Raw genomic sequence first — 22,999 nt, forward strand, 5'->3', positions numbered from 1 at the left:
TAAATTAAAAATTCATTTATTTGTTTTCTTAAAATTACATATTGTTCTAATAATTGTAATAAGAAATCTTTATTAAAAACGCAAAATCGTTTTTAATAAAAAATGTTTCCATATTGTAACAAAAGTATACACAAATAATTCGTCACAGATTAAATCCTAGGCATCGGGATATTTTGTATTTTATTTCGCATTCATCTCTGATAAACCAAACCTGTGTAGTTTCGATAGCTTTATTGAGCATAATTTAACATTTAAAACTACAATTTCACCTTACGTATACTAAAAAAGTTCTGCAATTATTATTTAACGAAATGAACTTCAAACAGTAGTCGTCATTACATTTTATTAAATGAAAAATCTTATTTCTAATACTGCTATATTACTATTCCAATAATTATAGCTTTGAAAATTATGAACATAAGTTATACAAATTTTTGTAATATTGAATCTAAAGCTTTTCTGACTGTCGGATCATTTAACAGTTTGTTCTGTGATTCTTGCTTGGTCACTGGCGGACTCGCGACGGGCGGAGATTCAGATTTTCCCAAAGATTTCTTATCGTTGAGTATATTCAATATTCTTTGTTGTAAATCCACTTGAGTTTTACTATTAGTAGTCGCAGTGGTTAATGGCTCGCCTAATTCTATCTTGACTTGTTGTTCTCTGCGTTCCTATAAGAAATATAAATATACTTTACACACGAAGACTTACAAGCATTTTAGCACGAAATAATACAAAATAAATTATATTATAAGAGCCCGAGCATCGGGCCGGAATGTAGATTTTATCGAGAAAAACTGGCAAAATCTGTTCAGTGGCAATTTACCATATTACATATTTAAGATGACGGCCGAATGGGCCACCTTATGGTGAGTGATCACTGCTGCCCAGACAGGCGCTGTAGGAAATATTAATCCATGCGCCGCCAATATTGGGAGCTAAGGTGTTATGTCCGCCTATGACTAGTTACACTAGCTCACTGACCCTTTAAACTGAAATACAAAAATACTAAGTATCGCTGTAGTAACGGTAGTGCATGATATTTAATAAGAGGTACCTACCCAGATGAGCGTGCACAAAGACCTACTATCAAGTAAACTATAACTCAATTTATATATCCTGCATTAAAACACATTGATTTATTGTCTTTCAATTGATAGTGTGTTTATAATATTCAGAAAATTTACTAGTATCCAACTCAAGGTCACTGTCCGAAGCCGAAAGTTTAATATTCCTAACTAAATTAGTTCAAGAGACTACTTAAAAAACTTAACAAGATATATAAAAATAATAACAATTCAAAATAATTTTGATTACATATAAGCCACTTCTTATACCCCACTTGCACTCGCGCGATGGTCTAAATGTACTATTACATCATTAACTCACTGACAACATTGGGATGTTGATATTATTAATTCTTATAAGTGAAAGAATCTATATTATTATGTCCTGTGTAGTTGGTTAGTCTCCCTTGAGATTGACTGCCAAGTTCGAATTCGTTCAGGAAGGCATCATCATATATAAATATAGTGTAAACAAAATGTTACGAAAAAAGTAAGATCACATAAAGTTTTCTTCCATATTGGATAAAATTGTCAAAGTCGCAAAACTTAGTAAATGTTCTTACCTGCAGATACTCGATAACTTTATCGTATTGAAGCACGGTGAGGGTACTTCCATCTGCCAACTGTCCGAGCAGAGCATACACCGCTTCTCTCCCCGAAGGTCCACCCCTTTGTACTTCTTGAAAGTTCCTTGATAGCAGTTGTAGCGCATCTTCAAGTGGCATATTACGATGTTCTATGAATAAAGAATATCATGAAACTATATAATTATAACATTTTGTCGACAATTGAACATTATAGTAAATAAAAAATGGAGATAAACACAAGTTTTGCAGTTTTGTTACCGATTAAAAACTACTTACTTTATTTGATTTTGATTTACTTGGTGGTAGGGGTATGTGCAAACCCTGGTTAGGTATCAACCACTCAACATATATTCTACCAAACAGTAATACTTATTATTGTTGTGTTCCAGCTTGAAGGGTGCGTGAGCCAGTGTAACTACAGGCACAATAGGTATGACATCTTATTTCCCAAGGTTGGTGGCGCATTGGTGAGCGCTTACAATCAGGTTGTCCACTTACCAATCCGTCTCTAACTCTAAGAAATAAAAAACAAAAAACATCTTACCTTGTGGCAAGCCATGGAGGATTGTCAGTGTCAAGGATCTGTGTTCCAAGTTCAATGGCATTACCAATATAGCATAAAGACAGCCTCGCGACGCAATGTTTCCGAGTACTTTTCCTATGGGAACATCCTCCATTGGGAATAGTAAATCTACAACTATTCCTAGCCGTTGTAGACGCCCTTCAATATACTCTGCATATTCTCTGCAATAAAGAAAAATATTAAAATCACACGTTTATTATAGAAATATGTGTATGTGACTGGAGAACATGATTTTGGTAAAACCATACAAAATTAAAATCGTAAAACAAATGCGAGGTTGATTTTTGATATTTAACTTAAATGTCCACCCAAACTACATCAAATGTTGGTCAATAAATTGATAACACTACGAGGTGGCAGTGCTAGATACCTACTCATCCCTATAATTGCACTGCCAAACAGCAACAGCAATATACAATATGAGTATTGTTGTATACCAGTTTGAAGGATGAATGAGCCGAACGAAAAGTGTGTGTAAGCAGTCTATTCCAAACACAAGAGGACAAAAGCTAAATAAACAACATTTGAGCTTGAATAATCTATTATATTCATTACGAATTTGAGAAAAATGGCGTCGGCGAAACTGTTACCGACACCTTGGAAGTAAAATTAAAGTGAATATAAGTTGTTAAGTGGAATAGTGTTGTATAAATAATGATATATAGACAATAATTGTTAGTAGAGCACAAAATACCTGAACTATTAGCAAATCGCGCGGTATACGTAAATCTAAGGTTTGTTTATCTTTATTCCTTCTTTGACTGGAATAAAATAAAGTATAGTTCATCGACTATAAGGAAGGGATGGTTAATATGTCTTTCTCAGTACCAATGTCGATAGGTGATGGTGACTACTTACCCACTACCGGCTCATTTGCCAGTATGCCCATATATTTTACGAAAAAGAAGATATATGCACCACCAATCTTGGGAACTAAGATGTTATGTCCCTTGTGCGTGTAGTTACACTGGCTTACTCACCCTTCAAACCGGAACACAACAATATTGAGTACTGTAGTTTGGCGGTAGAATATCTGATGAGTGGGTGGTATCTAACCAGACAGTAGGGTGGTCGGGCTTGCATAAAGGCCTACCACCCAGAGTTTTCTAATTAAATATTATAATCATTTCCTTACGTTAGAGCTTTCGAAACTACTATAATTTCACAGTCATTCCTCTCGGGTACTGGTAATGCCCTTGGATACTCGGGCTGTGGATATCTGTCATAATTTCTCTCAGGCCATTCGCTACCTGTAAGTTATAAAATGACGATCATTGACATGCTCTTAAAAAAATACACTTGACTAATAAAAAACCCATGGCCTTTCTTCTGCCGATCTTTCATTTATGCCAATAATAGATTTATTTTCAGTTCTGAACCTGTGGTACTTTTTACTTTGATTAATTATCATTATCAATAAGTGTGATGCTCATGTACAGAATAAAGAATAATATATTTAAATTTGAATTTAATGTAGATTAGGTTTAATAAATCCATGGTTTTATATACAGAAATGAAATTATGTTCTTCTGTTCTTTACCAATGTGTATAACATTTTTTTTATTTTTAACTTTTACTTTTTGATAATAAAATTAACGAATAGTTAAACATGTAACCTCTACCGGGTGATCGTTCTCTAAAGTTGGGGGGCACGCCGCGCCCCCTCCCGCGCCCGCGAGCGCGGCCCCGCGGCCCTCCTCGAGGCGCCGCATCTCGCTCATTCCAACCCTGCTTATTGTAACCTTCTTCAAATTCTTCTTCTCTATAATCTGATACATTAATAGAAATATTAATTAGTATTAAAGCTTTATTTATTGAAACAAATTCATATATTTGGACCAAGATGGCCTAGTGTCTAGATTGTAGACACTAAGATCTAGATTGTGCCATTTGGTTATCATGTGACTAAATTAATTTCATTACGCTTCATGGTGAACGGAAACATTGAGAAGAAAACTGCATGTGTGTGGTGAAATTCCCACTCACAACCCATATTAACCCATCCACAATGACGAAGCATGGTGTAGCAAACTCCAAGCATTTTGACCAGTAGTGGAACATTTACATGCTATACATGCAGGTGTTTAAATATTAAACAATAAAATATCTTCGCCATATACATGTTGTATATTCCAATAATTAAATTCAAGAAATAAAAATAATTATTTTATGCAAAGTGCATTTAAATGCTTTCCATTATAATATTTAATCACTACAGATAAAGAAATATTTCCTATAAAAAATTTAACAGAATAATAATAATCTTTAATTAAATTATGGTAAAAATTTAATTCAATTTTAAATTACTATTTGTATAATTAGTATATAAATTGATATCATCAACTATCACAAAATTGCAAACACTTCCTAGGAATTACAAATATTTGACAGGAAATGTATCAAAGAGTTTTTAAAAAAAAAAAATCTATGTGATATATTGTGTCCTGCCTAGGAAATATTGTTTAAAATAAGCTTACCTCTAGTACTAGGCTTATTTTTAGCTAGAAGCTTTAGTAGGTTAAGAAATGTATATATTTCCTGGGAATTTCTAAGTTTACAACAATACAACATTACTCATAATTATATATACTGCCATTATTAAAAAAATAAGTATTCTTAAATATAGCTTTAGTATAAAGTGTTCTAATTATTTTTAATCTATATTTTTTTATCTAAAATATGAAATGATTCTTACTTTCACCAACATAGTTTCCATAATTGTCATAAGGATCTTCAGTGATATCATCCCCACTTTTATTAGGTATATTTTCAGGTACTGCAACCGGGGGTTTATCTGATTGAATCGATACCACATCAGTTTCTCGCCTATATTGGTAGCAGGAATAAATATGTTAAATACATTTATAAATTAAAAATGAATACTATGTCTTTATACTTTGACTATATTTATACTGTTATGTTTTATATGCATTTATGTTTTATATTTAGACTGTTTTTCGAGTATATGTGAAAGTGCAAGTATGAGGTACACTATGTGAATTTTTGGACCCCTGAAAATGTATATGCAAAATATTGTGATGATTAGTTGAGTAATTAAGACGTCAAAGAATAGCAACTAAACAAACTTATGTGATGAGACATACTTTCATCACATCATTCCAATGTTAACATTATAATGAAAACAAGAGCTGCTATGCAAGAGATGCTATGGCATCATGTTATGGTACTTTATAGATAAGATTGAGTAAGTTTAAGGTATTTTTTTTTATTTACTCTGCTTACTGCTACTTTTTTTATGCATTTAACAAGTACTTTACTGGTAATAACATATCTTACTTTGGTCCGTTACGTTGGGCAGCTCTGACAGTTATTTTTTTCCCTTGAAAGACACTGAAATTAGCTTTATTTATTGCTTCGATCGCACTTGACTCCTGTTGAAACTGTACAAATCCAAATATTCTGTTTATGATTATTCCATCAATTTTGCCGTATTCGATAAAATGATTGTAAAGTTCGTCGACATTAGCATCATCGGTGAGTCCGCCAACGTATATACGAAGATGAGCCGTCGAATAATCTTTCATTGCCTGCTTATCTAGCGTTAATTTGTCTAAAACAAAATAATTACATTCATTATTTTTATTTTTTATAACCAATATATTAGTAAAATTCAATAAGCATATCGATAGTATTTTAACATTAAAACAACCTGCCATTGTTGACAGTTATAAGCAGAACTTAAATAAAGTCAAATCGCCAAATATAATACACTCTAAACTATTTGTTTTCTTTATTTTTGAAAATATTTAAAATTAATATATATTCTGAGACAAGTAAATTGTCAATGTCAAACAATGAAACAATAGCAATTTGATAGAATAGCAAGCACTACATAAATAACATTCACAGATAAGAACTTGACTCAGTTAACAATGTTCACAGATAGATAATACCTCGAAAGTAAAAAATAAATGACATATTAAGTTTGTTTTTTTTTTTCTTTAAGCTCGATAACAACTTACTTTATACTTGTAAAACATATATGAAATAAAATTTTAATAAACTTGTTGCCTACTGAGTATGACTGCATTAATATACGAATGAAATATAACTTTCCTATGAGTAAAATCTCAGAAGCACACGTAAAATCACATATTAAGCTTACGTTTTCTAGCTAGCCTGAGACATCAAAATCTTTGTGGCATTCGTTTTAATATTATTTTGCTTTAATTTTTGTAGCAGCATTTTATGGTAATCTATTAAATCTGTTACTAATATAACATACATTACATTTCACCATAATAAAAACTTAAATGAACATGATGTATGTAAAATTGACTAATCCCTCGAGATCTAGTCATATCTTACGAGTAAAATTGTTAAAAATTAAATGATGACCCTCATCTGTTCCATACTATTCCGTCCTTCGTCACAGTTTTCATCTTTGGATGACAATTTGATACTCTCATTACTGTCGTCTGTCAGTCGCTGTCAGTTGTTTTGGCATTGGTTTAGTATTTAGGTTAGATATTTGAATAGTTTAAAAATGAAATTAATAAAAAAAATGATTTTGGGATTTTTCTACTTAATTTTGTACTTTTAAGTTGTAAATGTGTCTAAAAAAGTAGACATTAAAGTTTTATTAAAAGATCTCATTGGAAATGTGAGTATAAAATTATAATTCTAAATTTTATAATAATCTCTTACACAATAGTATATTTATATAAATAAATGATATTTAAAAAAAAAATAGTCACATGACAAGTTTCATAAAAAAATAAAAATATACTCAAATGCGTAGATTGCTAAAAACGATAGGTTGGTATGATAGCATCGCCAAGGCCAAAAATAGATAATAAAAATTGCGAACTATTTTTGTATTAAAAAATAATTTAAGAGGAATTTGATGTTTATGAATAAAGATATAAAATCATTAACATGGCAGAAATAACCTACTTTAAAATAATTTCGTCAATATATTTTAAAGTCATGAGTTCTTTAAAATTAAAAAAAAGACAATTGTTTTGCCACCTGGCACTGTCAATCTGTATAATAATTTCTATTATATTGTTGACATTGTTTTAAGTATTTTAGAAACACAATAACATTCAAGTATAAATCCTTAATGGGTCTAACAAGTGTTGTAAATTATTATTATTATGAGCGAAGGTGGTGAGTGGTTCTATTGCATGCATTTTAACTGATGATTAAGGATTCAAGCGCAGTCAAGCAGCACTGCATACCCACATGCTTATTTTTTGTTTTTAATTCATCTTATGCTCAGCAACCAGGGAAAGCATCACAAAGAAGCTGCATGTGTCTTATTTCAAAGAATTTCTTCCATATGTGTACCAATTAAACCACATTGTAGTAATGTGGTGGAATTAGCTTCTTAAAGGAAAAGTAGACCTATTCCCAGCTGTGGGAAATTTAAAAGCTGTTCCTGTTAGAATTATTAGATTATAAAATGTCTAGTGCTGAAATAAAATTCTAGACATTTTAAACCAAATATTGTAGTCTGTATTATTAGTTATTACCAAATATAAATAGGTACCTAATATTTTAAATGCTAGTAGTCCTTTTTTAGAAGATAATAAATATCATGTATCCAGACCATTAATGTATCAAATTATTGATTGTATTATTGAATTTCTTTTCAGATATAATTTACAATGCAAGCTTTAGGCCTTACCTGGAGAAGGATTGCAAGCAATTTACGAAGTCTTGGTGTTGCTACTGGTGCAAGAAAAGTAGTAAATGTTGCCTTTAGTGACAAATATTTATTATACACAAATGTTACCATTTCCATAACTTTATCATCTATAGGTGACATTATGGAACAAACTTATGAAATATACACTAAGGAACAAGATAAATATAATGCTAAAAGAACCATGCACATGGCTTTTTCTGGTGCTGCGGTAGGTGTTTTATGCCATCACTGGTATAAAATTTTAGACAAATTTATAATAGGTAAAACATTTGACATGGTAGCAAAGAAGTTATTACTTGATCAATTAATATTTTCACCAATTATGATTGTGACATTTTTCGGTAGTTTGGCGCTTTTCGAAAAAGACCCTGTGGGTAACTTTAAAGAAGAAGTGAGAGACAAGTTTGTTACATTGTATCACGCGGAGTGGTTAGTATGGCCCCCAGCGCAGATTATCAACTTTTATTTCTTACCAACTAAATATAGAGTTTTGTATGATAATACAATATCTTTAGGATATGATGTTTATACTTCACAAGTTAAACATAAAAAAACAATAAAAATTCCCCCACAGGATTCAAAATCGTCATGACAGAAATTAATAAATTATCTTATATTCAATACAATTTATTTCACATAGCACACCAAACCTATTGTACATATCAATTGTAATATAAAATATGATTTAAACAGTTCTATCATCCATAAAGCTTGGCTGTGATTGTTGTATTTGAGTAAATACTATTTTGTTAAACATTGTTATTATATGATAATTATAAATTATTATATAAAACTGTTTACAATTGTTTTATTTCCTGGTAAATATAACTCCTAAAATAAAAGTACCGATATATATATATCAAAAGAGTATGTATATTTTGAGAAATGATTTAATTTCAATGGTATTTTTTAGAATATTTCAAATTTGATTGTAAACAGTCGTTGGTTAAATCCTAACTCCTTGGGCTATTGTCATCTCCACTCCAAACAAAAGCTTTAAACTTGATTGGAGGAGTGAATAGGAATATTAGTAATACTTCTTAATGGGACATTACTACTACTACTCCTACTACTCCTACTATTCTAAAAAAATTACAATTGAAAATAAAGTAAAAGTATAAATTTCAAACATACAAATTTAATTATTACAATTAACAATGTTTGAATTATCCTACTAAAATATACGGATATTATCAATTTCAAAAGTTTTCCCCATAGATTTATACCAAATGTTTAAATATGTGGTTTATTTTGCATAAGGAGTCCAGTAACCTTAAAAATATAAACTTTCATATTTTAATATAACAGCATTTTTTTTGCATAAAGCATTTTGAATAACTATAACAACTGTTGAACTCTACTTTTACCTAAATTATTCTTTAATTATTATTTGGGAGTCAAAAAAGGTTCTTCAGCAGCCGAATTTCTTTTGCTCGACCTCAAGCTATTAATGACGTTCCGAACAACGGAATCTTCAAATATTTTATCTGACCACGACTCCGAGCGTCTGTTTCGTCCAAATTCTTCTAAGGTCGGTAATCTACTTGTTCTCGGCGTTCCAAAATGTGATCTGAACGATCTAGTCCTTTTATGTTGTAAGCCCAGTAACGAAGTCAGCAGTTTATCCAAAGCAGCGATGTCATTGATATTTGATCCTTTACCGCGAGGGGTCGCTACCCCAGACGCGATTACGCTCGATCGGATCGAAGCTGGGCTTCGAGCTTGAAGTCCAATTGTACGTATTACCTAACGAATGAATAGACACAATTGAAAAAAAAAAGTACCTCTACATATACATATATAAGAGATCTAATAAACCACATAAATGAGACTAAGTTTTTAACTTCTTTTTTAATCTTAATTTGAGATCGTATTAACATAAAAATGACTTAGTTTTAAAATATATTTTTTGAAATATATTGGCAATGGCAGAGACATGATTATTAAGTACACGAGTTCTAATAATTATATAGTATATGTGTACCTCGTCTGCGGTATGGCTCTGATAGCTCATTCTCTTAACTTTCCTATACGTTTCATCGTCGAGTGCTTCTTGAACGGCTGCCTCCAGTTTTTCTTTAACTTCCTCATCGTTGCTTTGTTGTAAATCTTCCAATACCAACCTGGATAGAATGTTTGTAATCATGTTAAAAGAGTCTGTCCACTACACCGTGCCTATCAGGTAGGATAACAAGCATGATACGAGCTACTGTGCCTAGCAGAACGTATCATGCGTGATATGACTTTAGCATCCGCGTATCATCCGCATGTCATAATTTTGTGTGGTTCCCGTTCTTTTGACATTTTTGAGTTCTTTTTGAGTAGTTAGTGTAGGTTTGGAAACGTCGCGGGCCATGCACAGAGCGTATCAGCATTGGCAAAATATACTTACCGATTATTGTTGACGCTCCGTGCATGGCCTACGACGGTGTTGTTTGGTGTCGTAACGGTCCAGTAGGCTGACTATTACTATTGGGTAGAATAGTCAGATACTTCTTAATAATTCAAAGAATATGTTTTGTCATGGTATGATACGGTGTAATGGTCAGTGGGCAGACACCTTAAACAATAATGACTTACTCTTTTTTATAGTGAATTGAGTAGGCAGATATTTATTTTAATCGAAGCTGATGTCGTGAAAGTTTATGGAGTTCAATGCATCATTAACCTATGGTACATTTAAGTATTTTCACTGGTATTTAAGTGTAAACAATAAAATATAGAACATCATAAATATTACTTTTCACAAATTAAAATATACTTGTGTCGGATAACTTTAAAATTGCAAATACTCTAATTAACTGATCTTATTTATTTATAATAATAGTAAACCTTAGAACCTAAATGATTGATGATACTTTAGGTAGGCATACGTTCAGTATACCTATCCTCAAGAAACATCTACCTACTTCATTTTGTCGTTAATTAAATCCGCTTTCGATATTTCTTAGTTAAGGTTAATGAAAATCGATAGACGTTCTAAGCTAGTCTTGCGAACATTGCATTTAGTTGAGACTAAAAATAAGTTGGTTGACTTCCAACACGAAAGATCAGAAAATGAAAACATAGTTTCAATTAGCCCTTATGGTAAGTAACATTTCTTTTTTTTAAATAAATACTAACTCTTTTTTTTTCAAATAAAAAAATAATAGATATATACTTCAGAAATATCTTCTTCTACTTCTACTCTTCTTCTTCTTCAAGAATTTTGTAATTTTTTTAAAATGTGACGAAAATCACCATACCGAAAAAATGCAAACCAAAATGTTTAACAATTAAGATATCTTACTCAGTTCGTTCATCATCTTCAGCTTTATACAGATTAGCACGGTTCGCTTCCCTTGCTACTTTGATGTCCTTCTCCCAGAATCTCCTTAAATCGGGAGTAGAGGTGTACGGGGCGGCAACCTCCTTGATTTTGAGAAAGATGATGGCGGTTATGAATATGCAGATTACGTTCACGATGGTCAGACAACAACTCACGATTCCTGTAATAATCATTTGTAGTTTATAATTTTGAATATATATACAACTATATGCACCTACATCATTAGACTGCCTTTTAGTTATGACGTGGAAAAACTGGAATGATGCTTTGAATCATAAAGAATGTAATCACGGCGGATATTATTAAGTATAGAAAAAGTTTCATTGAAATTTTAGCTGTAGGTACTTTTAATTAAAACGAAAGTTATAAATTTCTTTGTCATCATAAAACGCGAAAGAGTTGCCCTAGTGTAGGCATGATTAAAAATGCATTTTTAATATTATTGTATGACCATAATTTTAAGGCGATTTTAATACGGGTGGTGATCGACATGGTTACTGTTTTCGCATACCTACGAATTACACTTATTTTATTTGGTATACCGAAATAATCAATTGTTGTCGTTCTTAATACATTTTTACAAAAATCTACAGATTTTTTTTAATGAAAAAAAAGTATGTTTTCATTGTAGTTATTTGAGGATTTTGTTGCAAGATTTTTTTACATTTTACAAAAAGTTCCAAAAAATAGCGAATTAAACTTATTATAATATATCTATTTATTAGAGTTCATAGTGTCAATGAATAATTTATTAGATAGCTACTAGAACTGAACAGAACGTAAATACAGGTAAAGGGCATGAACGACCGACATTTAAGTGATCTTAATATGCAAATCTTACCATTAACAGCGAACTCTATAGGCATGTATTCATGGTAGAGCGGCACGTAAGATGAATTACCGTAATACGGCTCCCCTTTGATGTGGGGTATTTTCACGCCTGGATACAACAGCCATATACACGCCAACGCCCAAAACAAGCCCTGTAGATAAATGACGTACAGCGTACAACTTTACGTAATGTCATGAATTTTACATCTACATACGTGCATCTAACCTTGTCTAATGTTGTTGGTTAGCGTCTTTAATGCATAGGTACACGTTTGCCCTTTCGCTCAATGTTCTCCTTCATTTTGAAGCGCATCTTATTTATAATTTTAATTGTAATAAATGTGCATATCATATTAGGATCATATATTTTTCTGACATTATTATTGTTTTTTCCATTATTTGTTACTACTATTTATAACTCGATATATTTTACTTTATTAAGAATTGGGCTAAGTTACCGTTGTTGCATCATTTTTAATTATTAACAAAACACTATAGTTTTATAATATTATAAACAAAAAATATTAATATTGTTTATCTAAAATATCAGTCATTTTATAGTACTGACATTTTCGATACAATATTTTAAAGTAAAACTTTTGTGTATTTAAATCTGATTTTATTAGCATTATCCAAAAAAATATAATCTCTGAATGATTTCACGCTCCGAAAAAAAATATTGTCAAATAAAATGTATTTTAAATAAAGTATACAGGTAAGTGGATTGGCAAATAGGCCACCTGATGGTGAATGGTCACCAATTGGTGGAAAATATGTCCCTTCAAAATGTTATAACCAATCCTACCTCGTAGTATTTGCGTGAATCCAATATGAACACACAAATAAAGTATAATAGTAAATTTTTTATTAAAATAACAGCCTGTAAATCCTCCATTGTTGGGCTAAGGTTAGGAGTTTGTTTTCGGTTTTTAAATGTTTGATGGTTTGATGGAAATATATAGGGAATATTTTGGCGTAGAACTCGCCGAGAAATCTTTTGTTCTAGCCACTGGGCACCGCTTTTCTAGTAATCACCTCTAATGAAATAGAAATAATTCTTTATTTGCCTTTTCATTTATATCGCAACTGTTATTTTAAACGTTATTTAAATTATCTTGGTGTTAATTATCGTGTGGACCTTAATAAACAACATTAGCCTGTCAACGTTAAATATAATACTCACGCAATTAACAACCGGAGGTAACAGTGAAGCTGAAATGGCTATGCCTATTAAAGGTCCAGCGCTGCCTTGCAAAAGGGCGAGGGCCACACCCGTTCCGGAGGTTAAAGCCCAGAGCACGCCCATCCATAACGAACGGACGTTTCCTCTAGAAAAGAAACAATAGTAATATACGGAGACAGAAAAGTTGTAAACTTGTCTATGTCTGAATCTTATTGTCTTTGATTAGTTGATATCTATTATATTTGTGAGTACGTTAGAAGGCTATGCTAGAGTAGGGTCTATGCCGGAGGACTATGCAGTGTTTTATCAGTGTAAATATTTACTAAACATACTATACTAACATCTATAATGCACTACAATTATTTGTATGTTTTTACTATAGATAGTATAGTTCGATATTTATTTTGTAGATACTATATGTGAATGTATATATATTTTTTATTCTATAGTTTTTTATATAAGTATGTATATTTCTGTTGACTTCATGGTTTTCTATTTGATCAAAAGAATGACTGGCAGAGCCTTTAGACATTAAGTCCGGCTTTTGTTCCATTTGTGGTGGTCAATAAAGTCTTTAAATAAAACAAGACCAAGAACTCAAAAGTGATAATTATACAATATTGTCTTGTATAATAAGATAAATTACATGTAGGTTTCAGCATTCGAAGCTCTTTTCAGTGGTGCGATACGCTTCGGTGAGTAATTGTGTGAAATTTTCAAGTTTCCTTGAGTGGGATTTCCATTAGTAGATGTTTGATGATGAGTGGATATTTGAGAGTCTTAAACGAACTCTCTTTTAAAAATATGATTATACTATTATATACATTTATATGACGCCTTTTTATTTGATATAGCAACTAAAATTGTCAAAAGTTTCCACCGGATGGTTAGTAGATATCTGTGCTATAAGAAATATAAAGCATCACTCCCATCGCCAATGCGTCACAAACCATGGGAACTAAGATCTTATATCCCTTGTGCCTGTAGTCACATCTACTCGATGACCGTTTAAACAGGAACAAACTCAACAATATTATGCATTGTTGTTTGGCAGTAGAATATGTTGTGACTTTTCGGATTCTACTCTAACGGGCTTAAACGCAGCCCTACCACCAAGTGAAGTTACGTTAGTAATGTAATTACTAGTTTACCTTGACTTCATTTCTTCAGTTGGCCAGTCTCCAAAACCCCAAGGCATTTCGGTAGCTCCCAAAATTAAACCGAAAATAAATCCAAATAAGAGTGATAGGAACATCCCCAGGACCAAGCTTTCGAAGCCGCTTCGAACCAGACTTCTATCAGAGATGATTGTACCGAATGTTATTGACATCACAGGCCCCATAAGAGGTGAGACTAACATGGCCGCCACTATATTTGACGCATTGTTTTCGACTAGGCCCAGAGCTGCTAAGGAACTGTAAAAGTAAATATGACATAAAATGAACACTATTAAAATAAAAAAAAAAAATCCTTTCCTCTCAAAAATTTTTTGGAGCTGATTGAAGGTTCAGAATGGCACGTTGCAGTGTATCCATCATCTAACACAACAATACATTCAGGTTTCCGCAATATTTTTTCCTCCAGCGAGATGAACATGACATGACATAGACATGAATTAAGTATTATAAGATATATCTACTAATCTTTATAGTCACTTAGATAACATATGAATGTTTTATAAGTTCTTTGGTAGGAATATTTGCACAAGCAATAAAATAAACCAATACTGCTGTTTATTTTGTAAAATTTAAAACGACCTACTGTGTTACAGCATACAAAATAAAATTACTGGATTTTTTTATGCACAACTGAATCCATCGTAGGCATGTCAATAGTTGACTGTCTACATTCAGAATCCTGCTACATACCTTAAGCCGCTACATTACGTAGCGCATGCCCGCTCTACAAATCCTAAGCCCAGTTTTGTTACACTATCGTATGTACGTGTTGATCCTCTGACGAATTTTTGATAAAAGGCAAAAATATTTAAATCAGCACGTTGGTTGAATACATACGTATTAATTAATTGAGTAATTATTTACGAAAAGTAGCCAATTATAATAGTCTCAATTCAATATCTTTTTAAGTCCATATTATTTGTTGTAATATTATTATATTTAAGTATAAAATCGCGTAAGAACTTCAATACTTACTCGGCAGTTATAATAAGCGTAAGATAGTCAAACGATAGCTCTCCACCGCCCCGGACGCCGTCTACAACTTGCTTGACTGTCAGTTTTGACCTAATTGACTCAACGAAATTGCGCCATCGTTTTGCTTCTTCGTTTTTTCTTCTGGGTCGAGTTTTGTGTGAAAAGAATTTAAAATTGACAATGATTTTATTTGATTTTATCTTTAATTTTTTTTAGGATATTATAGTAACTTGTATTTTTAGTATAACTTTGGAACAATTAAAAACGTGACCACAAAATATCCTATCTAAGTATCATTGGTCACAATGAATAAAATATCACATTTATTCTGATTAAATTTGATATTTAAATATTTAATGCGTGTAATAAGAAACTATAACAATTAATAATATACAAGATAAAAGTAACTCACAGCATTGCGTCATCATCATCAACAGTAAATTCAATCGCCGCATGCACCACATTACACGGTAGAACGCTAAAACAATTAAAAAAAACAAACGTCGTGTTGAACTTTAAAAAAAGAAGGATGTACAAGTGTATACTCACTTAAGAATATTACATTACATGATAGAACAGCATGGAGTTAATAATAATCGTTGATTTTCACGCCATTGCCTATTTGACAATCTACGAATCTTTCAATTAAAAAAAAAAAAAAAACAGTAACTACTGAGTCTCTTTTGTGGTCTTCTCGGTAGTACTACATTACAAACCAGAAGAAATATTACGTTTTAATTAATCGTTTTAAATAATGTACCAAAATAATAACTTTAAAATTCTACATGTATTTATTGTAAAAGTGTGCCTGAATATTCTTCGGATGTGTGTTGCTAGATACGATGTACTTAGTTATTGTCAATGGGATCATCTTAATGTTCGTTATTAAATATTTGATATAATTTGTCAGGAAGCCAAAAGGCTATGAATGAGTGGGATTATACCGAACACTCGTACCGTTATTAATACGTATATAGAGTATTGAGATATAAACGAGACTAAACTTATTGTGATACTAATACGTACATCGAGGATCTACATAGGAGTATGTTGCCGTGGAGGGATTTATGAATTCGCTGTAATTTTATAAATAGCTTAATAATATTACTAACCTAACCTAACCTGTAAACCTTTAATGTAATTAATCTTACTCTGTACCCATTTACGTAATCCGTTTATATATCTATCTAAATGTGTAACGGGTTGTATGTTTTTTTTTATATATACATAACTAGCGAGATGTACATGTACATTAAAAGAAATGATTTGACTTGTTGTAAGTCAGAAGTTATATATTTTATAATGATATGCAGTTAAATAATTTTTTTTATGTAATATGTAGGCGGGCCAGCAAATGGGCCATCTGAAGTTAAATGGTCACCACCGCCCTTAGACATTGGCGCTGTTAAAAATAATTACCATTCCTTACTTTGCCAATACGTAACCAACCTTGGGAACTAAGATGTTATGTCCTTTGTACCTGTAGTTACACTGGTTCACTCACCCTTCAAACCGGAATACAACATACCAAGTATTGCTGCTTGGTGACAGAATAGCTGATGAGTGGGTGATACCTACCCAGACGGGCTTGCACAAAGCCATATCACCAAGTGATGAGAAACATTTACGAAATCGGAGCTAAATTATATAATATATTTTTTAAAATTTGCAATGTTCTAGTGTTAATTTTGACACTGTTAGACTGACCTGACTATAGATTTGCTCCGAACGCCAATTCCTAGTTGCGTGAGACAATGTAGCATGGTCTCGCATGGGTCCCCAGTGGCCAATGGAAAAACGACTTCGTAGTAATTGCCTAATTTGTCGCCCAACCATACTGCGTGCTCGACCTTTAGTTTTCTTAACAGCTCTTCCAAAATCTACAATATTGAGATGTAAATTGAGAACGCTATAATCACGCTAAAAACTATACAATATCTATAATCTTAAATTGTAATTGTGAATATACAATGCAATACCTATATGTATATTGGATTGTATTTTCGAGTTTCAATACTGCCTATCGTTTTTAAATGAAATTTGAATCTGGCTGTTGTAGCTAGGCTATAAACACCAATATGTAAAAAAATTGAACTTTGGAGTAGGTACACCAAATTTTATAATACAGACTTATATTTTATGGTGATAATGTGATAAATACATTTGTAATGTTGGTAGAATTTAATAGTCAATATTATTAATACAAGTTACGAATCTAACATTCCCTGTAATGCCTACCCCCATTTTTAATACTTAGTAATTAAAAATAAACTATTTCTTATGTAATAATTTATAAACCAGGTGATATTCAACTTATCTACTTACGCTTTCCATTGTAATAAACTCAATATCCTCGTTAATGTTTTCCAATTTCGGATTAAAGCATTCATTATCGTAGCCCTGTGTCAAATGTATCGGAATGCTATTCGCTTTTTTATTACGCAGCTCCACTTCCAAACGACACTTTTCAAGCGACGCTCCGTCTATCGGAAGCATTTCTTTGGGTTTACCAAATTTGAGAATATATTCATAGTTACTAGACGGAATATATATTATGAATATGACACCTGAAGGCATTTCTAGGTTATTCCTTTTTTTAGATCTACACTCAGGGATGTTCTGTCGTTTATGTTTGTTTTTGTCAACTGCGGACTTGAGTGTCTCGGACACTTAATAAGATACTGTTAATTTAATTGTGAAACAATTACGATAGGTATTGCTAATTTGTCAACGTTCATCCCGTGTGTTTGTTAACGGAATAAACGTTGTATTATCATTACGCATTACTCATAAACCACCGCTGCGTCTGTCTCTCTGTCTTTTTGATAACGTGATAAACTCAAAATTTATCGAACGATCTTTTACGATTATTAATGGTTTATAATCGTTAGGTTAGGTTATGTTAGGAGATGACTGTAACCATATTTTAAACGTCTCGACCTTTTGAGCGAGTATATTGTTGACAACAATAAGGAAACTTTGTTTGTACCGATATTATTGACTTTTTTGTTGCGTCTATTTATTTGAATACCCTGAGTGTCTCTAATTATTTGACGCTGACTGTACATATAACTCTTTTCTTTAAGTATAAAAGTTTTGTGTAAACCCCTATTTTACCCGTTCAAGACCGGCTAGATAATATAAAATAATAACAAATAAATATATATTTTTTTGTAACGAACTTTTATTTAATCCTTGCACTAAAACGAAAAACATTTTGTGTTCTAAATTGAATTGTGATCAGTTACAAAACTGTCAACATTTGGGTACGCTCGATCGGCTGCGACATTCATTTACATGATTTGATTCCACACATATACCCTGCACTAATAGATGGAGTTAAAAAAAGATTGGAAAATATATCCTAATACCTTTATTCACCAATGAATATAGCTTATCGGCGTCAAGACAAGCGTGGCTTCCAATCTTCGCCTTTATACATAGACTTTATAGATCTTTGTTAACAAAAAAATCAAACTCAATTCAAATCTTAAATTTTACAGAGGTGATTGAAAATTGAATGTACTGGATGACGATATGTCTTATGTAGTTGGCAAATAAAAACTTTGATATGCGTCATTGGTTCTTCTTACACAACACATTATGAAACAAATGTAATAATTGTACGCTACGTACAATTAGAAGGAGGAAGCGAAATGAGCGTGTTTGCAACTTAATTGCAGAATGATTTTTCGTTAGGGATACCTACTCTTACTGTTAACAAATTAAAACTCAAATCATATTATGTATTAAATAGACGTGAGTTTGCAATAATTTAGAATTTTTTTTTAAATAAATTTAAAATTGAAATAATAACTCGTATCTTTATATTTTGTATTGTATTTATTTTTAAATGCGTCAAATAAGAAAATATGCTTGTTATAAAAAAAATTTGAATGCGTGTGTTACATTTTTTATAGAGACTTAATACATTATGTCAGGATATTTTAAGATAATTTCTATTTCTTTATTATTTTATTATATTTTAAGGTTATAAGACAATAAAAGATTCTATATAAAACACAAATATTTATTTAACCATTATAATAGCTGTAGTAATCGTAATATTGTATCAATTAATAATTACAATAAAACCAATTACCTTAATCAAAATCAAAATATACTTTATTCTAGTAGGCATTTACAAGCACTTTTGAATCGTCATTTAACAAACTATTTAAAGTAAAGCTACCACCGGTTCGGAATGTAGATTCTACCGAGAAGAACCGGCAAGAAACTTAGTAGTTACTCTTTTTCAATATCCAAAAACAGTCATGTTGGTTAAATACAATTATACTAACTTTGTATATTGATAATTGCAAAAACACAATTCATATATTCATCAATAATTTAACAAGCAATAAAAATTATACTATATCACAAAATTATATCGTACCTTAAATATGTATGTATATATATATAAGCGTACTGCGTAGGAAGCAATAACTTGTTCAAGTAAAGCATAAATGTAATCAATATGTCTGTAAGGTCGTAGGTCAAAAGTTACGTAAAACTAAGGTACGATGTGCTAAAGATATTTTGCAGGTGTTTTGAGAAAATCAAATTTCAAGATTCTATATCACTCATATTGACGTCACTCCCAGCCAACGACGACAGTATATACATATGTAGATTGTAGATATGTATTTATAAAATCGTTGTTGGCATATTCGTTTAAAATTAATACACTTTGACACCTTTTGATCGATTGTCATGAAAGTTGGCATGTGTGTATTTTGTTCATGGAAAAGGTTTTTATATTTTCCAATTTGTTGTAACTCGCAACTAGATGGCTCTGTACGTCAATTTGTAAACAGTTCGACTGATCTCCATGAAAGTTGAAAACATGTTATAAAAAACGTAATAACTATGTAAGGTTTTGCTAATATGAATTCTAACAAAAACAATAAATTCTATAAGAACTCAATAAATGTAATATGAATTTATTATATATGGTTTGTTGTCGTAAATAAGAATAAGTTAATTGAATGAAATAATTGACGATAAATCTACTTAATATTTTTAAAAATAATAATATTTTAAATGCGAAAGTTACTTAAGTTAAGTCAGTTTTACTGTTTATTTATTTGTTTGTTACTCCTTCACGGCCAAAGCAGTGACCTTATTTGATGTAATTTAGTATGAAGCAAGCTTATACCCCAAGCGTGGTATGCATAGGCTAACCCCCAATACGCCAGTGAAGCATCCGGCGATAACTTGTTATTCATAAATACAATGTACAATAATCTTTCTATTTACTATTTTCAGAAAAATAGTCAATTTTATCTTACGAGTTTCGTGTGAACTTATAATAAAAACAAAAGTTTTAATTAAGTCTTCGGTAGCATTTCTCACTACACTTTGGCAGAAAAATGGGCAGTGCGAAAACTGGCTATTAACCTGTCGACTTCGGAAGGTGTGAAGCGCGGATTAGTGACTTTAAAGTTGAAGCTACTTCTAAATCCAGCCATGTTCTCAATCACCCTTAGTAATTGGATTTGTTCAGTACGCTTTTATTGGATTGGTGCCGAGAATCAATTTTACAACTGCACTTACGGAAAATACTATTTTTACTTTAAAGTCGATCAATATTCAATAACAAATAATTGATGTACATATATTAAATAGCTCCGCACCATAAACGGTTAGAAAAGTAACGTCTTATTTTGGGCTAACACTTCAATTATAGAAAATATAATATTTTAAATATCTTAGAAAAAAAGCTGTCTAATCAGTACATACGAGTAGTATAAAACAAAGTCGCTTACCGCCGTCTGTCCCTATGAATGCTTAGATCTTTAAAATTACACAACTGATTTTGATGCAGTTTTTTTAATAGATAGATTGATTCAAGAGGAAGTTTTATAGGTAATAATGCATGCACAATATAGTAGAGAAACCCTGATATGTTTAGAGGTTTCTGAAATGATGTCGTAAATAAATACATTTTTTGCGCTTACATTGAAAAAACTGCCTGAACTCTAGTAGATAGATCAAAATAATGTCGCTAGTAGTATTATAATTAGCACAATAGCTGGTAAAAATTATGTTAAAAACCTTCGAGATGGTTTAACGATATTATTTTATGTTTATACACAATATATTTACGTCAATATCTAAATTTATATATTATATATTACCCTAATAATTTGATCAAAACACTGACAAAACATTGTGTAAACACGAGAAGTAAAGATAAGCTTATAAAATCGAGTTTCCGGCTTCGCCAACTCAATACAGGATGTATTATATGTGGCTTGAGGCACGATATGCATTATATAAGAAAATGTAGGAAATACTTTTATACTAAACATTGAAGAATAAAACATTTTTGCGATACAACATTATATACGTAGATGTTAAAAACAGTGGAGTAAGTGTTCAATTACTTTCATTTAAGATATAATAAAAATATAATTATTTTGTATATCTTGTAACATATCTTTAGCTTTAACTCTATACGAGAACAAAATCCGCTACGCTTCTACCGATATTCTACTACGTAATTAGCGTAGGATACAATTGATATAAATAAAAGATCAAATTAAAATCCTACGGTCTGTAGGGTACTGTTTGCAAAAATAAATAGTACTTTTAAAATACGAGTTTATGACATTAAAAAAATGAAAGCTATCGCTTTCCGCCTAAAGAATTGAAATTGCGTTTGAACCGGGAAATACTACTATGATCTAGGATACGAGGAATTCCGTTGAGGCCTCAACCGAATACTATGTCAGTCAGGCACGTATTAATTATAATTATAATTCACAGGTGCGTGGCTCAAACAGAGGCTTTGGTTGGACCCTTTACTTTCATAGTCTAATGGAACGGCAGTCCGTAACGACCGGAAATCGAAAGGTATCGAAAGGCGCAATCAATTCCTGCTATGGCCAGCTACTACTGAGAGATTTTTCATGGAAAACCCCATTAAGTTGTGTCGATCCAATTCCAAATTATGATTATTTAGCAAAATTCTTGGAAGAGTTCATATTTTCTAGAATGTTCAATTCGAATAAAATTTACAAATCAATTTTCTTCAACACGACTGGGTCATTCGATTTGATTGATCACCTGCACTGAGTCATCGAATAAATATATAATTCAAGCGTGTTCATTTCAAAATCGTATTGTAAGTTTTCAAATCCTTATTATTTGGTTGTAAACTACATTATTTATTTTGACTTTTGCAACTATTTGAGAGTCAGATACATTATTAATATCTAAAATTAACGGCCTATTCTCTTTTCTACTCTCGTTTGGAGCTAATTTTACCACGCTGCTCCAATGCCAGTAGCAGACAACCATCCATTACATGAAAGTATTCCTACGATGGTTTCCTTCACTGCATAAGCTAACTGTACAAACAACTGTTTTAGATTGAGCCGAGATAGTCATTAATGTATAACGTTATTTATTCTAGATTTTTTGGTACTTTTAATATATCTTAAAGATTGTATACTTTATACTAAGCTTAAGGTTTTAGGATGGACGTGTTGTTTAACTGTGAGGATTTGGAATTTTAGGCAATCCGCCACACCACCACACGAAAGATGTTTCTGTATATGTTACAGCAAAGCTCAAAAATATCAAGTA

The 22,999-nt window shown here is 31.5% G+C and overlaps 3 protein-coding genes across 5 annotated transcripts; 1 reads left to right on the plus strand and 2 right to left on the minus strand.

The window, feature by feature from the left end:
* LOC113402945 (nuclear receptor coactivator 5) lies at positions 1–6,045 on the minus strand. 2 transcript variants are annotated; one of them, XM_026643320.2, is made up of 8 exons: positions 5,908–6,045; positions 5,535–5,808; positions 4,933–5,063; positions 3,860–4,006; positions 3,373–3,487; positions 2,199–2,398; positions 1,631–1,803; positions 1–671 (listed from the first exon to the last, which is right to left on the minus strand). In XM_026643320.2, the coding sequence occupies exons 1-8, from the start codon at positions 5,912–5,914 to the stop codon at positions 423–425; spliced, it is 1,296 nt and encodes a 431-aa protein (XP_026499105.2). In that variant the 5' UTR covers positions 5,915–6,045; the 3' UTR covers positions 1–422. The 2 variants fall into 2 exon arrangements, with proteins under 2 accessions (XP_026499105.2, XP_026499104.2); XM_026643319.2 differs by having other exon boundaries at positions 3,854–4,006.
* A 634-nt stretch (positions 6,046–6,679) lies between these two features.
* LOC113402939 (mpv17-like protein 2) lies at positions 6,680–8,714 on the plus strand. The gene is made up of 2 exons (XM_026643311.2): positions 6,680–6,861; positions 7,859–8,714. Exon 2 carries the CDS (start codon positions 7,871–7,873, stop codon positions 8,501–8,503), a length of 633 nt encoding a protein of 210 aa, XP_026499096.1. The 5' UTR covers positions 6,680–6,861; positions 7,859–7,870; the 3' UTR covers positions 8,504–8,714.
* Positions 8,715–9,257: 543 nt separating this feature from the next.
* Positions 9,258–18,038, minus strand: LOC113402930 (uncharacterized). 2 transcript variants are annotated; one of them, XM_064217306.1, is made up of 10 exons: positions 17,732–18,038; positions 17,114–17,286; positions 15,819–15,884; positions 15,407–15,544; positions 14,405–14,668; positions 13,254–13,398; positions 12,081–12,222; positions 11,201–11,399; positions 9,896–10,034; positions 9,258–9,657 (listed from the first exon to the last, which is right to left on the minus strand). In XM_064217306.1, exons 1-10 carry the CDS (start codon positions 17,981–17,983, stop codon positions 9,298–9,300), a joined length of 1,878 nt encoding a protein of 625 aa, XP_064073376.1. In that variant the 5' UTR covers positions 17,984–18,038; the 3' UTR covers positions 9,258–9,297. The 2 variants fall into 2 exon arrangements, with proteins under 2 accessions (XP_064073376.1, XP_026499078.2); XM_026643293.2 differs by having other exon boundaries at positions 9,259–9,657; positions 15,407–15,547.
* Between the last annotated feature and the right edge of the window lie 4,961 nt (positions 18,039–22,999).

Source organism: Vanessa tameamea, chromosome 16, assembly GCF_037043105.1.
Source record: "Vanessa tameamea isolate UH-Manoa-2023 chromosome 16, ilVanTame1 primary haplotype, whole genome shotgun sequence".
NCBI classification, from domain to species: Eukaryota; Metazoa; Arthropoda; class Insecta; order Lepidoptera; family Nymphalidae; genus Vanessa; species Vanessa tameamea.